General features: G+C 35.5%; 1 protein-coding gene across 2 annotated transcripts; it reads right to left on the bottom strand.

Moving 5' to 3' along the window:
* Positions 1–181: 181 nt before the first annotated feature.
* aclya (ATP citrate lyase a) lies at positions 182–25,667 on the bottom strand. Of its 2 annotated transcripts, none has more exons than XM_067381824.1 (28): positions 25,506–25,667; positions 20,757–20,941; positions 18,897–19,019; positions 18,020–18,082; positions 16,725–16,915; positions 14,512–14,591; positions 12,320–12,450; positions 11,202–11,320; positions 10,186–10,322; positions 9,718–9,779; positions 9,489–9,606; positions 9,246–9,400; positions 8,889–8,982; positions 7,872–8,013; positions 7,530–7,698; positions 7,302–7,406; positions 5,528–5,724; positions 5,335–5,416; positions 5,111–5,221; positions 4,835–4,962; positions 4,666–4,759; positions 4,409–4,563; positions 4,170–4,320; positions 3,941–4,084; positions 3,673–3,786; positions 2,661–2,743; positions 1,368–1,444; positions 182–1,285 (listed from the first exon to the last, which is right to left on the bottom strand). In XM_067381824.1, exons 2-28 carry the CDS (start codon positions 20,913–20,915, stop codon positions 1,191–1,193), a joined length of 3,279 nt encoding a protein of 1,092 aa, XP_067237925.1. In that variant the 5' UTR covers positions 20,916–20,941; positions 25,506–25,667; the 3' UTR covers positions 182–1,190. The 2 variants fall into 2 exon arrangements, with proteins under 2 accessions (XP_067237925.1, XP_067237926.1); XM_067381825.1 differs by lacking the exon at positions 25,506–25,667 and adding an exon at positions 23,391–23,518.
* Positions 25,668–26,838: the final 1,171 nt, after the last annotated feature.

Below are 26,838 nucleotides of genomic sequence, written 5' to 3'. Positions count from 1 at the left end.
CTTTTGTTCCATATCTAATCACAACTATTTTCATTTCAATGTGTGTTTCTGGAAAATCCACATTTCAAACAGCATTCATTGTGTTTTGAGGCCTGAGCACCAGCATTTGTGCATTAGCACACTGCCATCTAGTGAGCATTTATTTGACCATAATGCTTTTCAACAGCAAGTCATCACCACCAATGTTCATAGAGTAAATGTTTTTTGAAATCTTTTTATTTATTATTATAATTACTACATGAAAAAATACATAACCAATTAATCTGCTTTAAAACAAACTTAAGTTTAATGGTCATCACAGATGAGATTGGATATAATGGAAAAAAGGTATATGGAATTTGATTATTAAGCAGCTAATTTAAGTATATATCAGATACTGAACTGCTTCTTCCGATCTTCATACAGCTGCACTGGCAGATGGACTGTAAACACTGAACTTTATGGCACGCTGCACGCTTACAAATAACATCGATGGCCAAAATACCGGTTTGATCTGTATATATTAGTTATTAAAAATAGCAACTTTCTTTTGTTTCTGCAAATTAGTTGATCTGACAATTAAGACTTGTAAACACACAAAGCTATTGCTCACTATTATGTGCAGTGGATTATTGCACTGTGTTAATTATAGATGTGACTACTGACAACATACTAATCAAAATAACATTTAAAAATAACAATCTAACTATTGGGACACTTGAGTCGGACAATGTCAGTCTCGAAGTGTTTCTTCAAAAGTTCAGTTTACGGTCATGGCTGCTTGAAAGGAAAAAAAAAAACCAAAAAAAATTGCTGCTGGGAAGTTTCCAGCAACCAGGCATTTTAGTTCCCTTTTGTAGGCACACTGACATGACAAGCAGATTTACATGTTGTAGATATACATGAGATGTTTACTACAGAGATATGGAATGTGTTAGGATGTTTTCACAGTTTTAAAATGGATTTGCAACACAGCCTAATTGCCTAGCATTGATTATTGACAGGTTACAACTACAGTTTATACAGTAGCAGGACAGTAACTCAGTTTTACACTCTCACATTTTCACAACATCACAAAACATTAAAACAGGGAGAAAAAAAAATTTAACACACAAACACTCACAGCTGGAGGAGTGTATATACACACACATTTACACACACATAAAAACTTCTTTTGACTTCAGAGCGTATAGGTTCAGCGGATTCGGTCGTTACATGGTCATGTGCTCCGGAAGTACATACGAAATATCATCCCAAGGATGGCGGTACAAACCCTGCTTCAACCTCTTCTGGTCCAGATAGTGACCTGCATAAAAGAGATAAGGTTGTTTAAATAACATTTCATAACAGACACGTCAGAGATAGAGATCACACACACACACACAGACCTATGAATCCCATGCTGCGTCCCAACACAAAGATGCCATTCAGTGCTCCGATTTCCACAAACTCGTCTGCCTCATCGCTGTGTAGGAGAAAGAAAGTGCATGAGAGATCAGTCTTATTTTTACTACCATTTACATGAACACTTTTCTTCACTAGTGTTATTGTTAACTAAACCTGAAATAAACTGAAAGAAGTTGTAGAAGAAGAAAGAAGTACTAAAATTCACATTAACATTACAAAATTACTGAACTACCGTTTTCAGTAACCTTTTTCACACCTGGCCTGTTTGGAATGTTTGTTTCAGAACCTGGTGCGTTTTCTCCCTTAGTTTGGTTCATTTAGGAATTGGTGAACACAGCAATCGCACTCAGATCCGCACCAAAACAATCGCTCTGAGATCACCTGAACGAGTTGGTCTCAGCCCAATTAAAAACGCACTCTGAAGTAGTTCAGTCGAGGTGAAAAAGCAATCCGACCCAATGGACTAACCAACCAAGCGGTATCATAATTCCTAACGGGAAATGGGTTTTATAAAAAGAAACAGGGTCTGATTCTTTGAGTTTTTGTGGTTGAGAACCTCTTCATTATGTTGGATAATTGCTCTTCTCCATGCATTGCAAGAATGCTGTCCTGATCAAGCTTGATTTTCACTCAAACTGCATTATAAGTGACAAATTTTTATATTTGTTTGTTTATATAGATAGTAGTCAACATTTGAAGTAGATCAAAACCTTTCATCAAAGTTGTTCTAAAACCTTCTTCTTAGGACAACTTAGATGAACTTTTTTGATATATTATTTTATATTATATTATATTATATTATATTATATTATATTATATTATATTATATTATATTATATTATATTATATTATATTATATAATTTTTATTCATTTATTTATTTATTTTCAGCCAGAGCAGGCATCAAGGCTACATGCGTCAGATAAAGCCACAACAAGCCTGCGGAGTGAACTTGTCAATAGATCTTGATCAATGACGCAGAGGAACGTAAACAAGTGAACTCTGACCAATAAGAGGACAGTTTTACACACATGTGACTTGCATAAACACATTTTGGTACGTACGTTCTGAAATGTCTTATGTAAGATAACCCAACCAAGTAGAAAATGCAACATTGTAACAAATTAAATCCGTTTCAGGAAATGAAAGCAAAAAAAAGGTAACAATAAAAGCTAATTCAAAATATTATTAAATAAATAATACTATAATAGTGTATAAATCATACAAAAATAACACCGTCCTTTACACAAGACATTTTACTCCTGTTTTACTGACCGTGTGAAGCCGCCACAGTTCCTCAGCAGATCCACAAATGCCACTCCGATGAAACCATCAACATTCAGGATAAGGTTTGGTTTCTGATAAAGAGACATTTTATGAGATTAAAAAATAACAACCTATACTTGAATTTTCCTCGTGACAAACAATGTTCAATAACTACATTTATTCATAGCTTATGCTTTATCTGTCTCACTTCATAAAGCATACAGAAGATATTCTGTGTTTTTCCTTGTTTTCCTTTTACAGCTCTGGTCACATTTCACATTGTTCAGCAAATTTTCACTGACAGAATCTAGCCATTTCAAAAGGAATCCATGATCGGGAAATGTGTGGCACTAGCTGCGTTTACATGGACCCTAATAATCCAATTGTAATCGGACTAGAAGCCTAGTCCAAAAAAACCAAAAGTCACAAGTCAATGGGGTTGAATAGGCCAAATCCGATTTCAATTTCAGTCGGATTATAAGGGGTGGTTTAAACCTTTTCTAATCCATTCAATAGGACATGTAAACACTTGATCAATCGGATTGAAAATTTAAACTGGAAAGTTCTGCGCATGTGAAATAACACAGAAATGCCGTAATGACATGAAACGAGCCGTTGTTGAATAGAGTGTCATAAAGGACTGTTGCATCATTGTTTAATTCTCCTCCCACTCATCGTCTGTGAAGTGGTGCAGGACCATGTTATCTCATCAATCCTTGCTTCAGACTCTTGTCCACAGACGCCTTGTTCCGGGCAAGGGAAAGGGGCATTTTTCTGATCAATAAATATGAGCAGCACGACGTAAAGTTTCACATGCTCATGTGTGCGCATGTCAAAAGGTCAAATCCGATTTGCTTGTGGCATGTAACTGTGCACATTGACCAGATCCCTTTATTTAGTGTTCATGTAAACATTATGCTTGGATTCATCATTCATTCATCAATTGTAACGAAAGGTGTTCATGTAAACATTTCTACCTTTAAAATCAGGTGTAAACAAGATCCAAAACAGACATTTATACCTTTGAGGTGGTGATCTTCTCCACTTCCAGAGCATAGTCCAGCAGCTGAGTGGCAGGAAAATGCTGTTTCACAAAGTCTTTGAGGATCTGCACCCGCATGTCAGGATTATTGATCTGAAAAGAAAAAAAAAAAAAAAAAGAAAAAAAAATCAATCAGTTAATCAATCAAGCTAGCAATCCAAGCATGAAAAGCAGTGTGAAACTGACCCATTTGCAATATAACACACTTACGAACATTTTGAATGTGTGTGTGTTTTGGTGTACTCACAGATTTCACCCTGTGTCCAATGCCCATAATGAGTTTGCCGTCTTTCTTCATTTTGTTGACAAACTCCATAGGCAGCATGCCACTGTCAAACGCCTTACTGAACTGCTTAGCAGCTGCGTCCAGGGCACCTCCAAAACGGTCCCCCTAAACACAAATAGAACCAGAGATGAAGCAGATGCTCTTCTGATGCTAAACAGACTGTATGTGGGAAAGGCTTTCATTTCCGTACAATGGTCAGGAGTCCCGAGGTGAGGCTGGAGATCAAGTCTTTGCCAGCACGTGCACACACGATGGTGTTGTGAGCTCCAGACACAGCAGGGCCGTGATCCGCAGTCACCATCAGACACATCTCGATGAACTGACATGCATATCGTGGCAGCCTGCAATATGCACATAAAAATCATTTAATTATGTGAGGTACTAGTGGCAAAAAATAAATAAATTCTTAAAACAAACAGTGAAACACACCTCCTCTGGAACCAGAGCAGGCCGAGGGTGCCGCCCAGCCCGATCTCAGACTTAAAGACCTCAGTAATAGGCATGCCAGCGTAAATGAGCTCCTGCCCTCTCTCGTCACAGATACTTGTCATGAAGGACGCAGGCTTACGGATGAGACCCAGCTCCTACAGACAGAGAGAAGGACATACAGATAATTATTAACCACCAGGCAAGAATCTTCTAATTGAGTATTTGTCGCCCAAAACGGATAAAAAGTTCATACTTACACGTGCCCAGGAATAATCCATTGGCACTGTGGGTGGAGGAACCTCTTTAGCAGGCACGATCACACCCTTGGATACCAGATTATCGTACACAGATCTATAGGATACACAAGAATGTGGTTACTGAAGGTCAGGTTATGTTGTTAAATTCATAAGTAGACAGAGGACATACTTGATCACTTCTCCCAGCTCATCAAAGCTCTTTGGCACAAATGCTCCTGCCTCTTCCAGAGCTTGGTTCTTAGCCACTGCAGTCTCAGACGCCTGGTTAGCACAAGCTCCAGCGTGGCCAAACTGGACCTAAACAAAAAAAGCAGATTACAGTAAATTAATTCAGGCATTTGAAAGAGGTTTACTCATATTAATGTCCTAAATAAGTCATTTGAACACATTATATGCAATGCAAATGCTCAGTACAGTATGTCTAATATCACTGTGTCATACACACCTCAGAGGAGAACAAGGTGGCACAGGTTCCGATGCACCAGCAGACCACAGGTTTGGTGATCCTGCCTTCTTTAATGCCATTGCAAATCTTGTACTCTTCATTTCCTCCAATCTGTAAGTGAAGAGAAAACCCATGTGTGTCATATTGCAGCCATAGTCATATTGAGTGTCATGTTTAAAGGGGAGGAAGAATGGTGTAAGTGGTTAAATAAATGGCAAACTCACTTCTCCGAGCACAACGATCATCTTGACACCTGGTGTGTCTTGATACCTCAACACATGATCCATAAACACAGAGCCTGGATACCTGCAGGAAAAGACATACCCAGCAGGTTTTAACTATTATGCAAATTGTTACACTGAGACTAAAATATGCTTAGATGAATTTCATCAAAGAGATGTTGACTTGAACACACACCTGTCTCCTCCAATGGCAACTCCTTCATAAACTCCATCTGTAGTGCGCGAGATGATGTTGTTGAGCTCATTGGACATTCCACCAGAGCGGGAGACATAAGCCACACTGCCCGGCCTGTACAGCTTAGACGCCAGGATGTTATCCAGCATCCCACCCGTATTACCAATCTTAAAACAGCCTGGTTTAATACCGCCGACCTACAGCATATACAAATATAAACCCAGACCACAGACTATTATTATTATTATTATTAATAAATCATAAAATATACAATTATCAAATAAAATCAAATTTTTATTTACATAAATTATGAATATTATTGTTATTATTATTATTATTATTATTAATAATAAGATATTGATACATTTTATATGCATTGAAAATAAAAAACGTTACATCTGTATTTTTATTCTAATATGTATAATAAATTTAATAATTACTAATAATAATTACTAAATAGTCCAAATATATTTAAAATGTATTATTTTAGAATAATTAATTTATTAGTATTACTACTTAAAACTATAAATTTATTTTATGTATAATTTATGGTATTAGTAGTATCTAAAAAAGTAATAATAATAATAATAATAATAATAATAATAATAATAATAATAATAATAATAGTTATTAATACTTTAATAACTATATACATTTTATAGTAAATTATTATTATTATAATATTATTATTATTATTATTATTATTATTATATATGCATTGTAGAATTAAAGTTTCTGTAGAATCATTTATTCTAAAATGTATAAAGTTAATACATATATTTTATATCATCATCATCATCATCATCATCATCATCATCATCATCATCATCATCAATGCATTGTAGAATTAAAAAGTTTCTGTAGAATAATTTTTATATAATAATAATAATATAATACTAATATTATAATAATAGTTATTAATACTATAATAATTTACTATAAAATGTATATAAAGTTATTATTATTATAATATTATATTATATATGCATTGTAGAATTAAAGTTTCTGTAGAATCATTTTTTATTCTAAAATGTATAAAGTTAATACATATATTTTATATTATCATCATTATCATCATTTTATATTATTATTATTATTATTACATATGCATTGTAGAATTAAAAAGTTTCTGTAGAATAATTGTTATATATTAATAATAATAATAATAATAATAATAATAACTTATTAATACTATAATAACTTTATATACATTTTATAGTATATTATTATTATTATTATTATATTATATATGCATTGTAGAATTTAAAATTTCTGTAGAATAATTTATTCTAAAATGTATAGTTAATACATATATTTTATATCATCATCATCATCATCTTTATTATTATTATTATCTTTTTTATTATTATTATTATAACTTTATATACATTTTATAGTAAATTATTATATTTTTTAATTATTATTATTATTAATTATTATATTATTATTATTATTATTATTATTACAACTTTATATACATTTTATAGTAATTTTTTATTATTATTATTATTATTATTATTATTAATACTATTATTATTATTTATACTATTATTAATACTATTATTATTATTAATACTATTATTATTATTATTAATACTATTATTATTATTAATACTAATTCAACACATTTATAAATCATTTTTCCAAATAAGGACTTCTGGTTGTCTATAACTGGCCAGTAGAGGGCACACAAACCTACAATTAATCCAACCAATTTGTCCCCAAAGTACACACATGGACACACACAAAGTAGAAATGCAGTTTGGAGTCATACCGTTGCAGGTCCAATGATAGTGACTCCCTTCTCATCTGCCATTTTGATAATCTTGCGAGTCAAAGCCTCCGGGATACCCTCAGCTATGATCGCTATGGTGCGGATCTGTATACAACACATTGAACAGATAAACAATCAGACCACATTGGTTTGTGAACATTTAAGGATTAGTCCACTGCACAGTAAAGCCATATGACTATATAAAGTCAGCTGATGCTGATCTCAGACCTGTGGGTACTGCATGGTCTCTATGGTGCTGTCATAGGCAGAGCGGAGGGAGGCAAAACTGATGAGCACATCCACTTCTGGATGTTTCTTCATTGCATCAGCCATGTTCTTATAGACCGGCAGCAGGATCTCCTTATGGCCCCAGTAAAACTTCTGCTTATGGTCTCCACTGATTACAACAGAAATCATGTATATTAACATTAGGGGTTAAGTGACAAGCTCAAGACCACGTTGCTGAACAGAAATTTGCTCCAACTCAAAAACAAGGTTTCCACCAGTAGGTATCACACTATAAAGACAGCTGTCCAAAACTAGGGTTTTAAATGCATTCATAAGACTCACGTGAAGGGGTAAACCATGGCTGCTACTGACGGCTCCTGACGTGAGCATACATAATCAAAGTCCAGCATGCCCTGCACCGCACGCGTCTGCATCCCCCACACTATGGACTTGGTGTGGTTACTGAACAGAGTGGTGCTTTTGGCTATAGAGAAAGAAAGACAGAAGGACAAAGAGAAACATTACAGCACATCTCTTTCTTAGAGAATAACAGAGTGTTTAAGTCAGTCTTTATAGGCTAACAAAATATACTCAAGAAGGGAATGCTTCCAATACAGTGTCCTTTCTTATTAACTAGATGTTCTGAGAGGGCAGTTTGAAGACTTGGGACTCTGTGGCTTCTGCCTTGTAAAATCTGGATGGCAGTGACAAAAAAATAAAAATACAATTTTAAAAAGTAGTAGCAGTACTAATATGCTAAGATGTAGGCCATTTATGTTTGCCACGTTAATAGAGTATATGCATTGACAAACACGCCCCTTCAGCTGGACTGAGTGGCAAAACGTCCTGCAACATGACTAGAGTTTTTGCAATTCCCCTTGTAAATCCAGTGTTCCTTACAACTTACCAAAGAACCAGTGGTCCATGGACATTGACATGTGGCCAGGAGGAATCAACATTTGTGTGTCTTTAAATAACACTATAAATACAATATAGGTAGATCTAATCCAGATGATGATGAAATATTTTATTTATCCTATAGAAAACAATTATACGATTAGTTTGCTTAGTTTGCCTCATGGCTGTAATTACAAATGTTAGATGCGTCTGAGAAATACTTGTGGCACATTAAGCATTTTTTTTTCTAAGTCAGGGGTTTTCCAGTAAACAGATGGGTGGGTGTAACTGCATGCGTTTAACTGCAAGCAAGAAAAATCCATTTTATCTTTGGGTCCATTACTGTTTAAAACCCTTCTAACATGGATCTGTAGGGGGCGCACCAGCCTACCATAAACCTATTCAAGTACTGTTACTGGTGATCACACTCACACAAGCAGACAATGATCAATTTGCACTAACCTGGAGGAAGTCCAGCACGAGTCTTTTGAGCTGATGAGTTTTCTGCTCCAGTTTTGACCTCAGAAAAAGAGGCCGATCTGGAGGAGGCAGGAGTCTGGGAGCGGGAGGGAAAGGGCAGCAATAAGAAAGATCTCGATAGGGAATTATGCATTGGTCATAATGTGATTTTTCGGTGGCACTTCTAATCCAGCACAAACACCATATTAAGATGTGAGCTCTAAAACCAGTGAAGAAAGACTCAAATAGGAAACTTTACTGAAAGCCATGATTCAGCTAATAACATGCTTGAGGCTATGAGAGGTTTTTAAAATGCAAGCACACTGAAAGTAAGACTGCTGCACACACATAATCACTCACCGTGGTTCCACCGCTAGCGTTGAGAAGGAAGTTAGCGGTGTGGGCGGCACCACGAGGCTGTGTGGCGATTGGCCTGTGACCTAGTGCCATCCCAACAATAGCGGTCATGTGGGTCTCAGTGCCAAAAACATGAATGGGGATACCGGTGGTCTTTCCTGCGCACACACAAAAGAGATTAATATGAGTTGGAGTACAAAAGCGTTGATTTTTTTTTGTAAACAATGCGCACATGAACAAACTCACCAACTTCCCCCATCACTCTTAAACCTTCCTGGTAGTTTGGGCCACCACGACGGACAAATATAGTGACTTCATGTTCTTTCAGAGGGTCCTGGTAGTCTTTGATAGCCCTGACGATACCCTGAGCCAAACAAACACATAATGTGTGCATGCGTTAACAATATTCACATGTGCTAATGCAGATAGACAGTAAAAGTGCACATGCACAGAGTGAGGGAGTCTCCGATCTAACCTTGAATGTTGCCGCTACGTTAGTGAAGTTGGCAATGCTGCCTCCAATGATCAGGACTTTACCTACACAAGAGAAATGAATGGTGACACATGGGATAATCACGTACATGAAACTTCTGTAACATACTGAATGTTTCAGGTAACATCTAATCAAATATCCTGGAATACGATCATGGTCTTGATTTTACCAAGCTGTTGTTATTCTTATTAATAATATTATTATATGACAAAAAGTATATAAAAAAATACTTTTTATTTTCTCATAGAGGAAGATTCAAGTATGGGTGTGGGACAAACCCCCAAAAATGAAACTCTTTGAAATGAACATCTTCAACACATCAACACTAAATATTAGGAAAAATTATAAAATAGTTTACACACAAAAGACAAGAATTGTTGTTTAAAATTAATGTTAAAATCATTCTAATCAGTGAAAGACTAATAAAGAAGCACATCACAGTGGACGTACCATCAGGGTGTTTCTCACGGGTCATGAGGGAGAGGATGGTCTTGGCATAATCATATGTTTGTTGCTCACTAGGAGCACCTGAATACTCGCCGTAATTGGCTAGTTCATTGACTCCACCCAGATCACAAATTGTATCACTATGAGTGAGGAAAAATATAATAGGTTAAACTGCTGGCTAGTAGACATGCATACAAACAGAGACACAAAAACACATAACCACCAACATGTGAAGTTATCCCAAATGAGATCCCAATTAAATCCCAACATTACAGAGCAAATAGAGCAAGTCAAACTATCCAGTAAATCTAGCATGGGTTTTTATTTGTTTGTTTGTTTGTTTGTGAGCATTAAATAAGAAAACATTTGGTTTCCTGATCCTTTGCTCCACTCTCAGAAGGCACATATGCATCCTAATTAGTCTCCCATCGCTATCTCTCGCTCCATCTCCTCTCTCCATCCAGAGAGAGAGAGAAAGACAGATGCCGTAGTGAAAGATAAACCTCCAGATAATAGTTATCAAGCATGGATGGTAAAGTCATTTAGCTCTCAGCGTCTGGCTCATACAGGTATCTGCTTCATCTCTCAGACCATGAACCACAAGAGGTCTGCTCATTATACCAGCATCTCCCTTCTAACGGTCTCAAATGATAATTTTGCCAATCCAAGCTACTCTACTAAGATTTAGGATGAATATTCCGTCATCATTTACTCACCTTCATGTCGTTCCAAATCTGCATAACTTTTCCACAGAAGATAAACACAAAAGATGATATTTTGATCAATGTTTTTTGTCCAAACAATAAAAAAGTCGATGGTGCCCAATGTTGTTTTACACCCCACTGACTTTCATTGTATGGCCAAAAGAGTTGAAACATTCTTCAAAATCTCTTTTGTATTCCAGTTATACAGATTGGGAACGACATTTTTAGTTGAAATATCGCTTTCAATTTAAGCAATTAACAATGAGATTCATCCATACACAATCCATATGCAAACTACTCCTGAGCGACACGTACCTGTACACAACAGAAGCTCCGCCCCCTGCCACCATGGTCCAGATCCGTCCGCGAGGGTTCAGGAGAGTGAGTTTGAGGCTGGCACCACTCTTGGCATCTAGATCAGCTATGTATGCTTCCTACAGAAAGGTTATAAAAAGGCTTTTGTACGGTACAATTTTTTTTGTGTTAAATTCCATATAGCTGGGTAATGTTAACATCATTTGGTTAAAATGCAACCATCAGTTCAGCAAAAATGGATCTACTACACCAGAGGTGTCCAAAATCGGTCCTGGAGGGCCACTGTCCTGCAGAGTTTAGCTCCAACTTGCCTCAACACACGTCTGGACGTTTAGTATGATTAAAAGACCTTGATTAGCTGGCTCAGGTGTGTTTAATTGGGGTTGGAGCTCCAGGACAGTGGCCCTCCAAGAGCAGGACTGGACACCCCTGCATTACACAAATACCATAATGAAGCAAATAAACTGCTCAAAAATGACAAAAAAAGTAGAAATTGTTGTGCAGGTGCAGTAAACAGAAACATCATAAAAGGCTTGTTGGCCAAATATGTAAATGAAGCCAACACTCTTCCCTGTCAAACCCATATGGACCAATTATAGCAGCACATCAGACCGAAAGGTAACACATTGTATCTAAAGTTATTTATTAAAAAGCCAACTCTGATTTTATTCCAGCTAAAACAGTCTGTTATAACAGCTATGGTATCTGTGTGTGTGAAAGAGACCAATTAAACCAGCCTTCTGTCAGATAAACATTGCCTCAACACATACTGCCAACAGTGACGAAGAGCAGGAGACACATGACTCTCTCCCTGCACCAACTCATCACTGTAATAGTGTCTGTGTGGTGAGTTTGAACGCCATGAATGATTTATGAAGGACTGGTTCCAATTAATTATTAAATCATATTCATCAGAAGAAGTGAAAGTAAGCAAACGCAGCAGAATACGAGAGGTACAAGCTTCCGACTGATGAATCAACAAAAACAAAGTGATAAAGGCAGGCGATTCCTTCCTGTTCTTTGTTGGGCTTATAGACTAACTCATACAAGTTCATATTTATCAGTCACTGAAAATCTACAATACGAACCAATAAAATACATGTAACAAATATTGGTACCTCAGGATAGGCTTCTCTGCCGAAGGGAGGGGGAAACTCCACATCACCCCACTTGGCCTTGCACAAGTAATCGGCTGTGGCATCGATTTTAGCAGCCATGTCCAGCACATACACTCCATCCTTAGTGACCACTGACAGAGAGAAAGGGAGCATTTGTTCATACCAGCTTGAACTTCACAAACTGATTGCACTTTGTGTTTCTTGTCTGCCTTTGGAAATGTACATTTCATTATTGCCTATGAATCCTTCATTTAAATCTCACAGTTACTGAATGCTTTGGATTGTGCTGTGGATATGTGATGTTGAGTTGATGGCATGTGTTTCAGGCACATCCAAGTGTGGCAATATTTTGATTTTTATTGCTATAGTTCTTGAGTCATGCATCCACTGGATGACAATGCACTTTTATGGTTTAAAGAAAACATCAAACTCGGGCAGACAGAGCATGTTTTCTAACAGGCTGAAGCAGAATTTCTCTGCTTATTTGAAAATGTGAAATGGTAAAAGTGTTATATAGACAAATCCCAAACAGGAACATCAAAGGAAGTTGGAAACTCCGTTCATAACCCAGGAACAGATGCTATAGGGCACACAGGGATTATTAATTAGTGCCCAATGAAACATCCCTAGTCATCATCAAACAGCATCCATGTTAATTAATCAGCATTCTATTTCCTCAAAATATTCTATGATGTTTTTTTGACAACAAGTTGGATCAGAGTTCGAACTTTAGTAATGTAAGAAAATAAGCAAATCAAGTGTAAAATATTTTTAACACAAGACTTGCTCTTAATCATTTAACTTTTACTTTTTTCCTTGAACTTGAAAGTGGTTTGTCTTTGGTCTCCATAGAGCGAAACAACAGTGCCAAGACATTGGGAAGAACTGAATCAGAAGTCTGGGTGGGTGCACTAACACCATCCATGACTGGGTGGGGTGGGCTGCTTTAACCCTTGTGCGATCTTCGTTTGGGAAGTACACTCAGGGTCTTCGGGGTCTCCACAGACCCCAGGCAACAAAATGCAATTTTGTAACAAAACACTTTTCTTTTTTTTAATAAACAAATGTAATTTTATTCTGTTTATTAATGTTTTTACTCCATGTTTGTGTAGTTTTTGGAGGATTTATCATGTTTTAAATTTATATAAATAAATTTAAAAAAAAATAAAAAATAAAAATAAATAGGTTTTTATACAAAAACAGCTTTTTATGTAAAATTCACTTTATAAAAGACCCACATTTCTAACTTTTCATGGGGATAACATGGGCAAAAATCTTACACTACTAAACCATGTCAAATTATCCATCTTTTGGAAAATGATCATCATTTTTATTAGTAGATGGCTGCAGAGCTCCATTATTTGCTATGTGCTATTTGACTGACTGAAAGACATCTTTTCACAAGTATTTTTCAGTTGGATTCATATCTAAATATTCTGAAATCACAATTATAACAATAAAGGCTACTTTGTCAAAGTTTAGTATTTTTTGTAATGAAAAAAAAAATAAATCAGTTTTTCAATGTTGTTAAATGAGACTGCACTAAGAAAATGGACAAAATTCATCCTCAACATTTTTGAAAAACTTTCAGTACCAAAAAAAATAAAATAAAGCTTAACTTTGACAAAAAGTGTCTTTTGTCATAATTGTGATTTCAGAATATTTAGATATAAATCCAACTGAAAAAAACTTGTGAAAAGATGTCTTTCAATCAGTCAAATAGCACATAGCAAATAGTGGAGCTCTGCAGCCGTCTACTGGTAAAGTTATATTTTTTGTACTTTTATAACTGCATTTTCCAAAAGATGGGCAAAAATCTTACACTAAACCATGTCAAATTATCCATGTTATCCCCATGAATGAAAGTCAGAAATGTGGGTCTTTTATAAAGTGAATTTTACATAAAAAGTGTTTTTGTATAAAAAAAATATTTATTTATATAAAATTTAAAAGATATGACAAATCCTCCAAAAACTGCACAAATATGAAGTGAAAACATTAATAAACAGTAAAATTACATTAGTTTAAAAAAAAATATATATATTTTGTTACAAAATTACATTTTGTTGCCTGGGGTCTGTGGAGACCTGTAGACCCTGAGTGTGACCCTTTTTTTTAATACTAACATAAAAACAAGATATCACTCCAATTTTGTGCAGACCCCAAAGACCCTATAAGGGTTAATTACTTACCAAGAGGGTTGATCTCCAAGTATGTAAAGTATAAGTCTTCATACAGGTTGAACAAGCCCACCAGGAAACTAGTCAACATCCTGCAGAGACCCCAAAAAAAACACCTTTATGTAATATTCAGTTATTAGAATATTATTGTTATGTTGAATATTATGAACATGCTAAACTGAAAGTAGTTTATTTTAGATCCACAATAAAGCACAAAACAATGCCAACATCACAAAATCTCATCATTGAAATCACACACCCAAAATAAGTATGGATTTGTGGTTGACAGTTTCATGACTGTCATTTAAAATTCAAACAAATGAACAAACAATGGAAATACAAAAGTAAAAGAGACTCTGAAAGTAGGCTTATTTTTCTTACTCCATTGGCACTTGTTACACTACTGTTCAAAGGTTTGGGGCCAGGAAGATTTTTTTTAATGTTTTTGAGAGAAGTCTCCTCATGTTCACCAAGGCTGCATTCATTTGATCGAAAATTCAGTAAAAATTGCAGTATTGTGAAATATTACAGCAATTTAAAATAACCATTTCTATTTTTATATATTTTAAAGTTGCATTTATCCCTGTGGTGACAAAGCTGAATTTTCTTTCTTATTATTATCAATGTTAAAAAAAACAGTTGTGCTGCTTAATGTTTTTCTGGAAGCTGTTGATATACATATACATATACATATACATATACATATACATATACATATACATATACATATACATATACATATACATATACATATATGGATTTTTTGAAGAATAAAAAGCTCAAAAGAACAATTTATTTGAAACAAATCATTTGTTACATTATAAATATCTTTACTGTCACTAATGCTTCCTTGCTGAATGAATTCATTTCTTTACCAAGAAAACAAAAAACAAACCAAAAAAAAAAAAAAAAAAACCTTTAGATTTTAAGAGAAATTTTTTTGGTAATACAGACAGTATTGACTTAATATTGCAAGCAAAAAAAATTGAAAACAGAAAGTGACTGGAAACAGTAATGACACCCAATTTAATGTCAGAATCAGTTACCAATCTAGCCAGAACAGCTGCTTTTTGGAGTAACGAGGGAAAATAAAGGGAGACATGAGGGAGGAGAGAGAGTGAGAGAATCATCTGTCATCCACCTCATAAAAAAAAAACAAAAAAAAAACGACGGCCCGTAGTCCAGAGAACACAAATTACACAAGAGAAATGACGGGGAGACTGAATCACTGGAGGAAGAGGGAGGAACTCGTGGGATGACAGTAAATCAGTAAATTTACTTGGTGAAACACGACAAAAGGAGATTTAGGAGGGAAAAATAATAAGTTTCTCTTTTATGCCACAATATTTGAGAGAGGGAGTTGTGTGCTGTATTTTTCCCCCAAGAGCATTGTATGCATGTCTGACTGACTGAGGAAGAGAGAGAGAGGTAGAGTAAAAACAAATGGATGAATAGAAAGTGAGCTGTGGATATTGGCCAATGCTGCCAAACAATCTCCCCGTCAATCTCAATGTCAGCCAAGACAGTGAGGCCAGCCAGAACAAGACGTCAGTGTATGTGTGTGCGTGTGCCATCAATAAGATGGACAAGGTTTATATACGTGAATTGAATAATACTGGGGGGTGGGTGGACACAGGGAAAGAGGAAAGATCTCATTTGTGTAATGGATCAAAGTGCCCTCAACTACTGCCAGCAAAGCTGAGAGCACATCGTTTACTTGCTTGTCCTCCATTCCTCTTTCTCTCTCTCTCTCTCTCTCTCTCATTTTTTGCTCACAGTTATCCTGTCCTGATATGCATATACCAGGACCAAGATTTGCCTGCAGCTTTTTGTGTTCAAGGATACAGAGCGGATACTCAAGGGGGTTTTGAGACAATTGGTTATATTTCCCCTAAAGTGGTCTTACAAGGAAGTTGAATCAACATATAACATAAAAAGGAGTGTTTAAACAGACTTTGTTGACTGTCTTGGGGAAAAAACAAAACAAACCGCCATATTTAAACTTATTTAATAACTGAAATATAGAAAAATAAAGAGCAAACAGCACAACACAAAAAGCCTAAATAAACTATACAAAAAAAACCGATAGATGACAAGAGTAGGAGACTATACATTTCACCCCCCAATACAGTTTTGGGAGAAAATCAGTGCAGTCCTGCTGAATTAAACATGGTCAAATGTATACAATATGTGATTTATGTATTTGATTTGATTGTCTGACTCACTCTTTCTTATCTGCAGGGGCGTGTGTGAGGAGCTGACTCTTGACTATGTCCGCGCTGATCTTCTCATCCACTCCCACCAGGAGCTTCAAGGCTTTAGAGTCCACGTCACCCACGTCCACACCACCCTCATGATGGAAGAGCATGTAATCGCCTTCACGTGTGGCATAGATGCACACGTAAAACTCCTCCTCCTGAGGGAAAGTCACAATTGAACAAAATTACCTCTCTCTTTCCAATTTTTGCTCAAACCATGCTGTATTGGAAAGACAAATTGGTGGATCCAAAATGGTCAATATTCATATTCATGCATTTTATTCATAATTATGTTAATCATTTATGGCTTATGATTTATCAATTTTACTTTTGATTTCATATATTTATGTACTTCTACTTTATATATTAATTCTCATCATATTTTCAAGTGTTTACTTGTTATTGTACCCTTATGGTCATTCTTCTGCCAAGTACTGCAGAAGTGATGTTTTTCAGAATTAACTGCTCATTTGAACTTAATATGTCCATTTTTGTTTCTGCTGACATTTGATAATGTAAGATTTGCTAAATTCCCTTAGTTCCCCAAAACAACCCCTACAACTATTTTTGACACTGAACCAGTCTGACATAATGGGTAAAACCATTTAATCTTTTCTTATTAGAACAAAAACATCAGTTTGAGTGGGATGTAAATTTCCCTATATGCTTCTGGTATAAAATGGGCTGAGTCGTTGAGAATGGGGCTTTTTCTCCTTGGCTCTTTCCTTTGCTCTCGCCTTCTCTTAATTCTGCTTCATCTCTCCTATCTGCAAATGTCTTAATTATTGTTCCTTCTTTTGTATACTCTGATCTTCATCTATTAGATACAATACTCAGATTTCAGAATGTTATTTTACCTTTTGGTTTTATTAAATATTTTCATTATCTAAATTTAATTGTAATGAATAAATAATGTCATCAACAGCCTGGATCTCATTTTCTCAAGTTTTTGCATCACAAATCATGACTTACACTTTGTTAGTCTCAGATAGTAATCCATTAACATACATCATACATCTTACAGCCATTTAAGTAATATAACCCCTACAATAAAAAAAAAAAAAAAAAAAATGAATAATATATACTTAAATTATAATATAATTTTAGTAGCAATAGTAATAGATTTATTGATTATAAATCTATTACTATTTAGTAATACCATTTATTGATTATAATTATTTAAATGATTTTTATTTTAATTATAATTAAATAAGCCAATCTATCCATGGACATAGTACACAGCATTTAGTGGACAGGCTCACCTGCTTGTGGGCTACAAAGGGCTCAATCAGGAAGTTCTTGAGAATGCCTTTAGCCTTCCCCACCTGAGAGACAGAGAGATTTTAAAAGCTTATGCTTGTATATCAGGCTTTCCTTAAGGGTTAAACATCAGCCTTTGGTCCAAATTTAAAAGCTTCTCCTAATGAAAAACACACAATGAAAAGAGAATTATGTAAGAGGCAGAAGAAAAGGAGGCCAGAGATGGGGAGGAGGAGGTAGAGAAGAGGAGAGCAAGTGTTCAGACAGTATAAAGGCTTGTACTGAGCACCAGTGATTGCACCTCAGCGTTCAGAGACTCGCTGAGAAAAGTGAAAGATTTGACAAGCAGAGCCGCAAGGCAAACACAAACACACACGCACAACAATCTCATTTGTGCTGCCGTCACAACAGTGGGCCAAAAGGCCAGTTGATATAAATGAGCAAGAGAAAAAGAGGAAGGCGAGGTGACATTTCAAAGAGAGGGAGGATAAAATAAAGGGATGACAAGGTGAAACACTCAACAATGAAAGTGGGAGAGTCCACAGGGGATATGACCAGTCTAACAGATGAAAGACAGAGATAAAAAAAAAAAAACAGCTTAAGGCAACAACAAAAAAACCCTTCAATATTAAAATGATCATAATAATAAGATAAAATTAAAAACACATTATGCAAATGTATGTCTTTCTCTCAGCAAATATGTTTCTGGTCCTCAGGCAACAATGTATGCAGGGGCATGACATATTATATTGGGATAGATAAACTGCACACATGCAGAATGTAAAAAGCACACACAGCAAATGCATTTCACACAAGGAAAGCAATACCATCAAACCTAATGCTAAGATTAAGAGGCAGTTTTTTTGTATCTGTCCTTACCACTGTCTCCTTCATAAAGCGGGGTTTGAGCCATTCCTTCACACCCTTCAGATCCAGGTTTACACCCACCAGTCCCAGTTTTCCTCTGCGCTTGATCAGCTGATCTGGCTTAACGACTAACCGCTGGACAGAAACATGAGAAACGCCACAATAAATCAATCAAATAACGAATAACTTCAAGTCATGCAGCCAATATAATTGCTGGTGTTATTGCAAAAAACAACAATGAATGGAAAATACATCTGTGACAAAATGCAAGGCTGAACTGACTTCAGACTATGAGATCTAGACTGAAAATTCTCTTAAACTAAAAATCCTGAAAACTCTTCTACATTTAAATGAAAAAAAAATCACGATTTTCAATGTGGTCTTAAATGGGTGTGTTAATAAAACTGGACTTCCTTATTCATTTTTAATAACACAAACAGAAGGCAGGGGGACGATCAAATGAAATTCCACATCTATAACTGACTTCCTAATTAAACTGGTCTCGGTCGCTGGAGACAGAGAGACATGAGTCATATCTAATATCATTTAACCCTCTGGGCTCCTCTATAAAGGTGATTAAGAGTGCTTTTCCAGCAGAAACTGTCCTGTACTGTCATTTGAGAAATTCAGCTATGCTCACTTTAGCTGCTTTAAATGATCTGCTAGTGAAGCAGCATACTAATGACTGCCATCCTCTCCGTCCAACATCCTCGATGTGTCTCTATATGATTTCTTTTACTCATTTACCCCTCATACTGAGCCCTCAACAGAACTGCTGCACATAAAGGTCTTATGAGTCTAATTAGATGGCATTGATGGTAAAAGTAACACTTCAGATTCAGATTTCTGAATCATTTGGAGAAACTACTCAGTGACAAGAACAATCATTGTAATAGTTACATTATATTTTTATTGCAGTAAAATGCTATGTACATTTCTTAATGCTAGTTTATATTTAAAAATATATAATTATAATATAAATATAATTAAATAAAATTAATTCACCCACAAATGAAATTTCTGTCATTAATTACTGATAATTAATGACATCCATGAGCTCTCTGACCCCAATTTAATAACCACTGTCAAGGCCCCGAAATAGTGAGCCTTCGTTTACCATGTCAACTGCGCAGGACACTGACATGAAAGAGAAGAGATTGTTGAATAAATCAGTAATTCTTAGTCGCTTCATAATATTAAGGTTGAAGCACTGTAGTCACATGGACTATTTAAAAATGTCTTTAGTACCTTTCAGGGCCTTGACAGTGGTAATTAAATTGCTGTCTATGGAGGGGTCAGAGAGCCATCGGATCTCAACAAAAATATCTTAATTTGTGTTCCGAAGATGAACAAAGGTCTTACGGGTGTGGAACGACATGGAGGTGAGTAATTAATGACAGAATTTTCATTTTTGGGTGAACTAACCCTTTAAAATAATTGAATTATATTTAAAATATAATATAATATACATAATTTATCATAAAACTAAATTAAGATATAACTGAATTCATAATATAATAATTATGCTATAACAATATTTAAGACATGATCTATTTTTAGAAAAAACTTTCGAATTACATGATATGCTGGGTTATATAAAGATATAAAAATGTTTAAAATATTAAAAAATATTTACATAATATTTGCTGAAAAAACCTTAAATAAAGATTTAAAGACATTACATTATTGTGGCAAACAAGAAAACCATTGAATCTGGATTAAAACCAAGTTAGCAATCACTGCCTTTGTACAAGTGGCTCATGGTCACTGATCACAAGGTCTTTGGTTACAGAGTTGCATCACTTGACCGTTCCAGTTTCATCTCAAGCCCAAATGTGATCCCAGGTCAGTTACTTCCAACAGCGGTCTTACCTCGGTCAGAAGCCAAGGGTGATCCTGGACCAGTCGCTCCCAGTCAGTTTCTGCCGTCACATTAGCATAGCGGAAACGGTTCTGTACGGCGGCTGTAGTGCAAATGTGTTTGTAAAGGAATTCCTTCCCCGTCTGCTCGGAGATGGCTTTGGCTGACATGATGCTGTTGGATGACTAAAAATGCACTGCAGAGAAACAGACACAGCATCTAATTAACCATCAGCCACTGGAGACCAATAAATGAACAGCAACCTTTCAAAATATTTATGAACATGCAGCAGGCATGCATGATCAGTGCAATAAATATATCTTGTTAAAAGAGATTTTAATCTCAATGAGACTTCCTGGTAAAATAAAGGTAAATATTAAAAATAAAAATATCAACAAAAAGTCTAATAAGACTAAATAAATAAATAAGATCATTAAAAATAACTAAGGCTAAATAAACTGAAAAGGCTAAATAGAAAAAAAGCTAAAAAATACATAAATAGATTTGTTAGATTGGTAGGTCTTTAAAATGCAGTATATAAATTCAATACATGGAGTAAATCGCTTTGTCCATTCTGCTTTAACCAGGAAACGGACCAGGAAGTTAAGGTGCTAAGTGAAACTAACACCCTAACTATCACATTTAAAGAGCACCTTTACATAGCATCCTGCTGAAACAGACGTAACGTAACACCTATAAATATTCTGTAGAATTCGTCATTTTTCCCAGCATGTTCTCTTTTTCCGTATTACAATAGTCTTTGTCACTCAGTTCATTTGCTGGTCGATCTGTTTTTACCTTTTCCTGAATCAGGAAAGGCAGCTAAAAATAGGCTTGATGCTCACCCTGATTTGATTAGACCTGGACTTCGTGCTGTGCACAAGACCAACCATTCACCTGCAGTCTGACTAACGCATGATAGAAGCACAATCAAGTACAACATCTAACCAGCTAAGCATTCTTAAACCTAAAGAAAAAAAAAACATCCAGACCGAAAATACTGTAAGGTACTGTCCTTATAACCAGTTTTACCAAATCTTATTATGCATTAGTACACCTATATGAGCAAGAAGTTATTATTGCCTTTCTCTCCATCAACAGTACCATGCAGTGAAAACTCTCATACATGGGTGCATTTGTGACTGGCAGGCTAAAGTCCCATTCAGATGACACTCCTGTCTGAACCCTGTCAGGACGTGCAGTAGAACGAAAGTGCCAAGCTGTCAGTGGGGTCAACACAACCCGGATTTTTTTTAAAAAAAAAAAAAAAAAAAAAAAAAAAAAAAAGATGAGATAAACCAGTCGGCCGAGAATGACAAGGGCCAAAAATCTCAATCTGCATTCAGCACTATACTGGCTAAAACAACACAGTCAACATAAAAATTATTACACTACCATTCAAAAGATTTTTACGTTATTATAAGAAATAGTTTTACAACAACTAGAAATTATTACTTTTATTTAGAAAGAATGCATTAAAATTTATCAAAAGTGACAGTAAAGACATTTATAACATTATACAAGATTTCGGTTTCATAATAATAAATAATAAATGTTGTTCTTTTGAACTTTCTATTCATCATAGAATCCTGAAAAAAATGTAACACTGTTCTGACAAAAATATGAAGCAGCACAACTGTTTTCAACATTGATAATAATAATAATAATAATAATAAATGTTTCTTTGAGCATCAAATCATCATATCAGATTGATTTCTGAAGGATCATGTGACACTGAAGACTGGAATAATGATGCTGAAAATTCAGCTTTACAATCACAAGAATAAATTACTTTTTAAAATATATTAAAACATAGTTCTTTTAAATTGTAATATTTCACAATATTACTTTACTGTATTTTTTATCAAATAAGCCTTGGTGAGTATAAGAGACTTCTTTCAAAACAATAAAATAAATATTACTGACTCCAAACTTTTGCATGGTAGCGTATGTGATATTCTGAATTTATTTTTTAATCAATTTTTTCATATCAGCATCAACTGCTATATTTTTATTGCAAGATTGAAGGGTTTTTAAACAGAAGAGACACACAATAAACAAATAAGTTTTTGTTGTAATGTTATGAGAAGCCTAAGATCTTTCAATTTTATATTTGCTAAAAATCCTACACAGCAAAATCTCCAGAGTTAAATCAGCTCTGCTCAGAGTACATACGGTCTCTCTCTAAATAGTGTTAAAATAACACTGAAGCAGAGTTCAAGTTAATGAGATAATTAAGCAATTAAGTGATGATTGTGCATTAGTGATGAACACCTGCTGTTAACAAGCAGAATCACTGAAGAAAAGAGAAACACAAGAACTACAACTGACTTCAGTCACAGCCTTATTAATTGCTTAATTATCTCATTAACTTTTACTCTACTTTAGTGTTACTTTAACACTATTTAGAGAGGGATATGTACTCTGAGCAGAGTTGATTTAACTCTGTGGATTTTGCTGTGTAAAAATGTTCCAGTTGAATTAAGGGACATTAAGATGAAAATTATTACTAACACACAAAAAAAGGCCTCAGTGATTTTTTTTTTTTTTTTACACTGATTTCGTGGATAACATTGTCTGCAAGGACAAATGTTACTAAGTAATGCTCTAACTAATAAGAATGCAATTTTATCTTCTTTACGCACCTTGATACTAGTATAACTGTTTCTTAAAGCTCCCCTTCTGTAATGAGAATGAATGTGGATGCATGTGGCGAGGAGAACAGAGCATTCAGTTAGCAGACAGTCAGGTCCTTGACCCACACAATTTACTAATGAAGAGAGAGGACCGCTCCACCCCCAACATCACCCATCACCCACTGGGAGTGCTGTAAATGTGTCTACAGACGGAGAAGAAAGCAACGTATTTTAAGACTTCAGCATTGCTCTGATAGATATGCACAAACACACAATGCTGTATCAATACATCTAGATTTGATATCCATCACTGCAAAAAGGAAGTGAGGAGTCATTGCGCTGGTCACACTGGACTCACAGGTCAGTGATGTAAAATAAGTTAACCACTATATGACAGATAACCAAGCAGACTTGTGAAACCAACACTGCACCCAAAAACAAATAATGGTGCAGCTTTTAAAATGAGATAATCAAATACTGTGCAAATGTATCATAAAATGCATTTAAAGAGAGTTATATTCATATATATAGAGTTATATATGCACATTTATTTTTCTGATTATTGCTGTAATCTGAGGTCTGCATTTACATCATTTAAAAAAACAAACACACAACTGTGACCACCATATCGTTTCAACACTACATCTCCAGTTACTTCCCATTTCATCAAAACAAGAAAGAAACTGACAGCTTACACTGAATGACAAAAGATCCCATATTTATTTATCACAGTTTTAGGATAGTAACATTAAGTGCAGTAACAGAAGCGATGGTTTCCGTGGTGCATTTCTGTATGAAGAAGAGAAAAACTGGCAGTGTATCTCTAGATTCAGAAGATAGTCTCCTCTACAGCGTATTACTGTATTACTGAGGGCTCTGCAAAGTGTTTTAGCAGTATTGATCCTGCTGCACGCAGTATCACCAGTGCCCTGATCTGATCCCATTTACAATGGTGCGGTCAGATGGTAATGCCGTGCAGGACAGTTGCATGCACACACGCTCATACTGCGATGCACAGCTGGTTAAGGGATAGTGCATCACACCAATAGTGATGCAGCTGATTTATAACTGCGTTTCCCTCAATCTCAAAAACAGAAGCGGTATCATTCATCACATAGGAAGGATGCGGGGAAAAGGGGGTTTCACACTAAAGATATTGATCTCATTACCCTCCACACTAACCCAACACACATGTCAGATATTTGTACTAGACTGTTAAATGTAAATAACAGGAGAAACTTAAACTGCAACACCAAATCTAAAGTTTATGGTTATTAATCTCATATCTATCCTGATTGATATCTACTCATCTAAAGTGCAAGGATCCATCTTCCTTATTTTATTTAAGCGCAAGCTCTTCATCTAAATGCAGATTCACTTTAATTAAATGCCTCACTAAAAGCAATCAATTTAAACATTCATTCTTTTAAAACTAATAAGTGTGTTAGCTTTTAATTGCTTGAAGGTAATCTAATTGAGACTAGTAACATTTCATTAAATACAAATGCTTCTTCCTTTGATACTAGTACCAATATGGGATAATGACCAGTAGCAAGAGAATAAATACTAGCATCTAATGCATACTAGTGACTAAATGAAGCGTGCAAGTACTAAAATATATTTAATAGTAACTAGTAGAGCTGAAAACCACACATATACATCATATATAATAGTACTTTTAAGGAATATATGTTTAAACGGCTTGCCATATAACGTGACAAACCTTTCTAGAGTATAATTAACTTAAGGAAATTATCATTTGCTTTAATTCTTCTTGTGTGCTGCATTTGATTCTTTCATTCAAGAACATAACATGCACCTTTCACTTCCGTATACGTGAAAGGTGTTAACGAAGTCATTCATTCATTCATGTAAATGACAGGTAAAGACCAGCAGAACCTGTCTCCACACGGGTCTGTGTGTGTGTGTGACTGATGTTCATGATGGAAATAACAATACATGTAGACAAAGTTAGTCAACACTGATCTCCACAGCATTTTGTGCAAAAACAGCTGTGTCACTGTACGCTTTGTGTTCACTAAATTTAACTTACTTCCAAATGAACGACTGCTTTCAGTACTCACTGTTTACATTACTAACACGTGGATGTTTTAAGTCACTTACCGGTCTATGTACGATTGAGGATAGCAAGGCCTCTCCTTTCAGGGAGTTCCTGCTGTTCGCAGTGTCTCTGAGTGTGTTGACAGTCGAGATATGGTGCAGGAGACACTTTTCCTCCAGAAAGCGTGGCTTCTCGCTCGCTCCCTCCCTTCACTGTCCTTTCAGCCGTTCCTGTTTTCTCTGCGCCGACATCTGACGATGGCCTTGGCTGATTTCTGCCGTCTCTGATTGGCTCTCGCCATCCGCCGTGATTGGAGGCCACGCCCACTGGAACAGTGCACGATTCATCGGACCAGGGTTTGGTTGGCTAATCTCGCGCCGCTCGGCCAATCAGACTGCACCATCAGGCGTTTAGCAACGCGCTTCATGAACCCCATTAATGACCCGAATGTGCAATGTGGACTTGAGATGTGAAAGCGACGATTTCTAAAATTAGTTGTCACAATCATTTCTATTTTGCCAGACAAGCAAACAAGCTTAGCTAGTAACTGCGCCATAGTACACCCACAGTCTGGACACACATCATATACTAATAATTAGATTATTTAATTTAGAATTATGGATTAGCAAGAATTTAAAAAGTTAATTTCGAGTTTATATCTCACAATTCTTTGAAGGAAAAACAGAAATGTGAGATATACTCGTTATTCTGTCTTTTTCTCACAATTACGTGTTATAAAGTCCGAACTGGGAGATTCAAACACGCAGATGCGAGAAAAAAAGTCAGAATTGTGAGATTAAAATGTTATTTAAAAGTTATCTATGTAAAATGTTATAGGTTTAAATATTATTTCATGCAGTAACTGCTTTGTATGTATGTCCCTTATGGACTACATATGTGAATATTATAGACTTACTGTTTACATCAAATTCATGCTAATTATTGCAGGTTTCATCATCAGTCCAATCCAGTCTGCGGTCAGCTTTAAAGGGCGTCTTTTTAAGGGTTAGTTCACCCAAAAATGAAAATTCTGAAATTTATTACTCACCGTCAGGTTGTTCTACACCTGTAAGACATTTGTTCATCTTCAGAACACAAATTAAGATATTTTTGATGAAATCCGATGACTCCGTGAGGCCTTCATAGGGAGCAATGACATTTCCTCTCTCAAGATCCATAAATCTACTAAAAACGTATTTAAATCAGTTCATGTGAGTACAGTATTAATATTATAAAGCGACGAGAATATTTTTGGTGCACCAAAAAAAACAAAATAACGACTTATTTAGTGATGGCCGATTTCAAAACACTGCTTCAGGAAGCATCGGAGCACAAATAAATCAGTGTATCGAATCTGTTGTTCGGAGCACCATAGTAACGTGATTTCAGCATTTT

The sequence above is a fragment of the Chanodichthys erythropterus genome, chromosome 3, assembly GCF_024489055.1.
Source record: "Chanodichthys erythropterus isolate Z2021 chromosome 3, ASM2448905v1, whole genome shotgun sequence".
Lineage (NCBI taxonomy): Eukaryota > Metazoa > Chordata > Actinopteri > Cypriniformes > Xenocyprididae > Chanodichthys > Chanodichthys erythropterus.
This window is presented reverse-complemented; position numbering and strand designations above follow the sequence as displayed.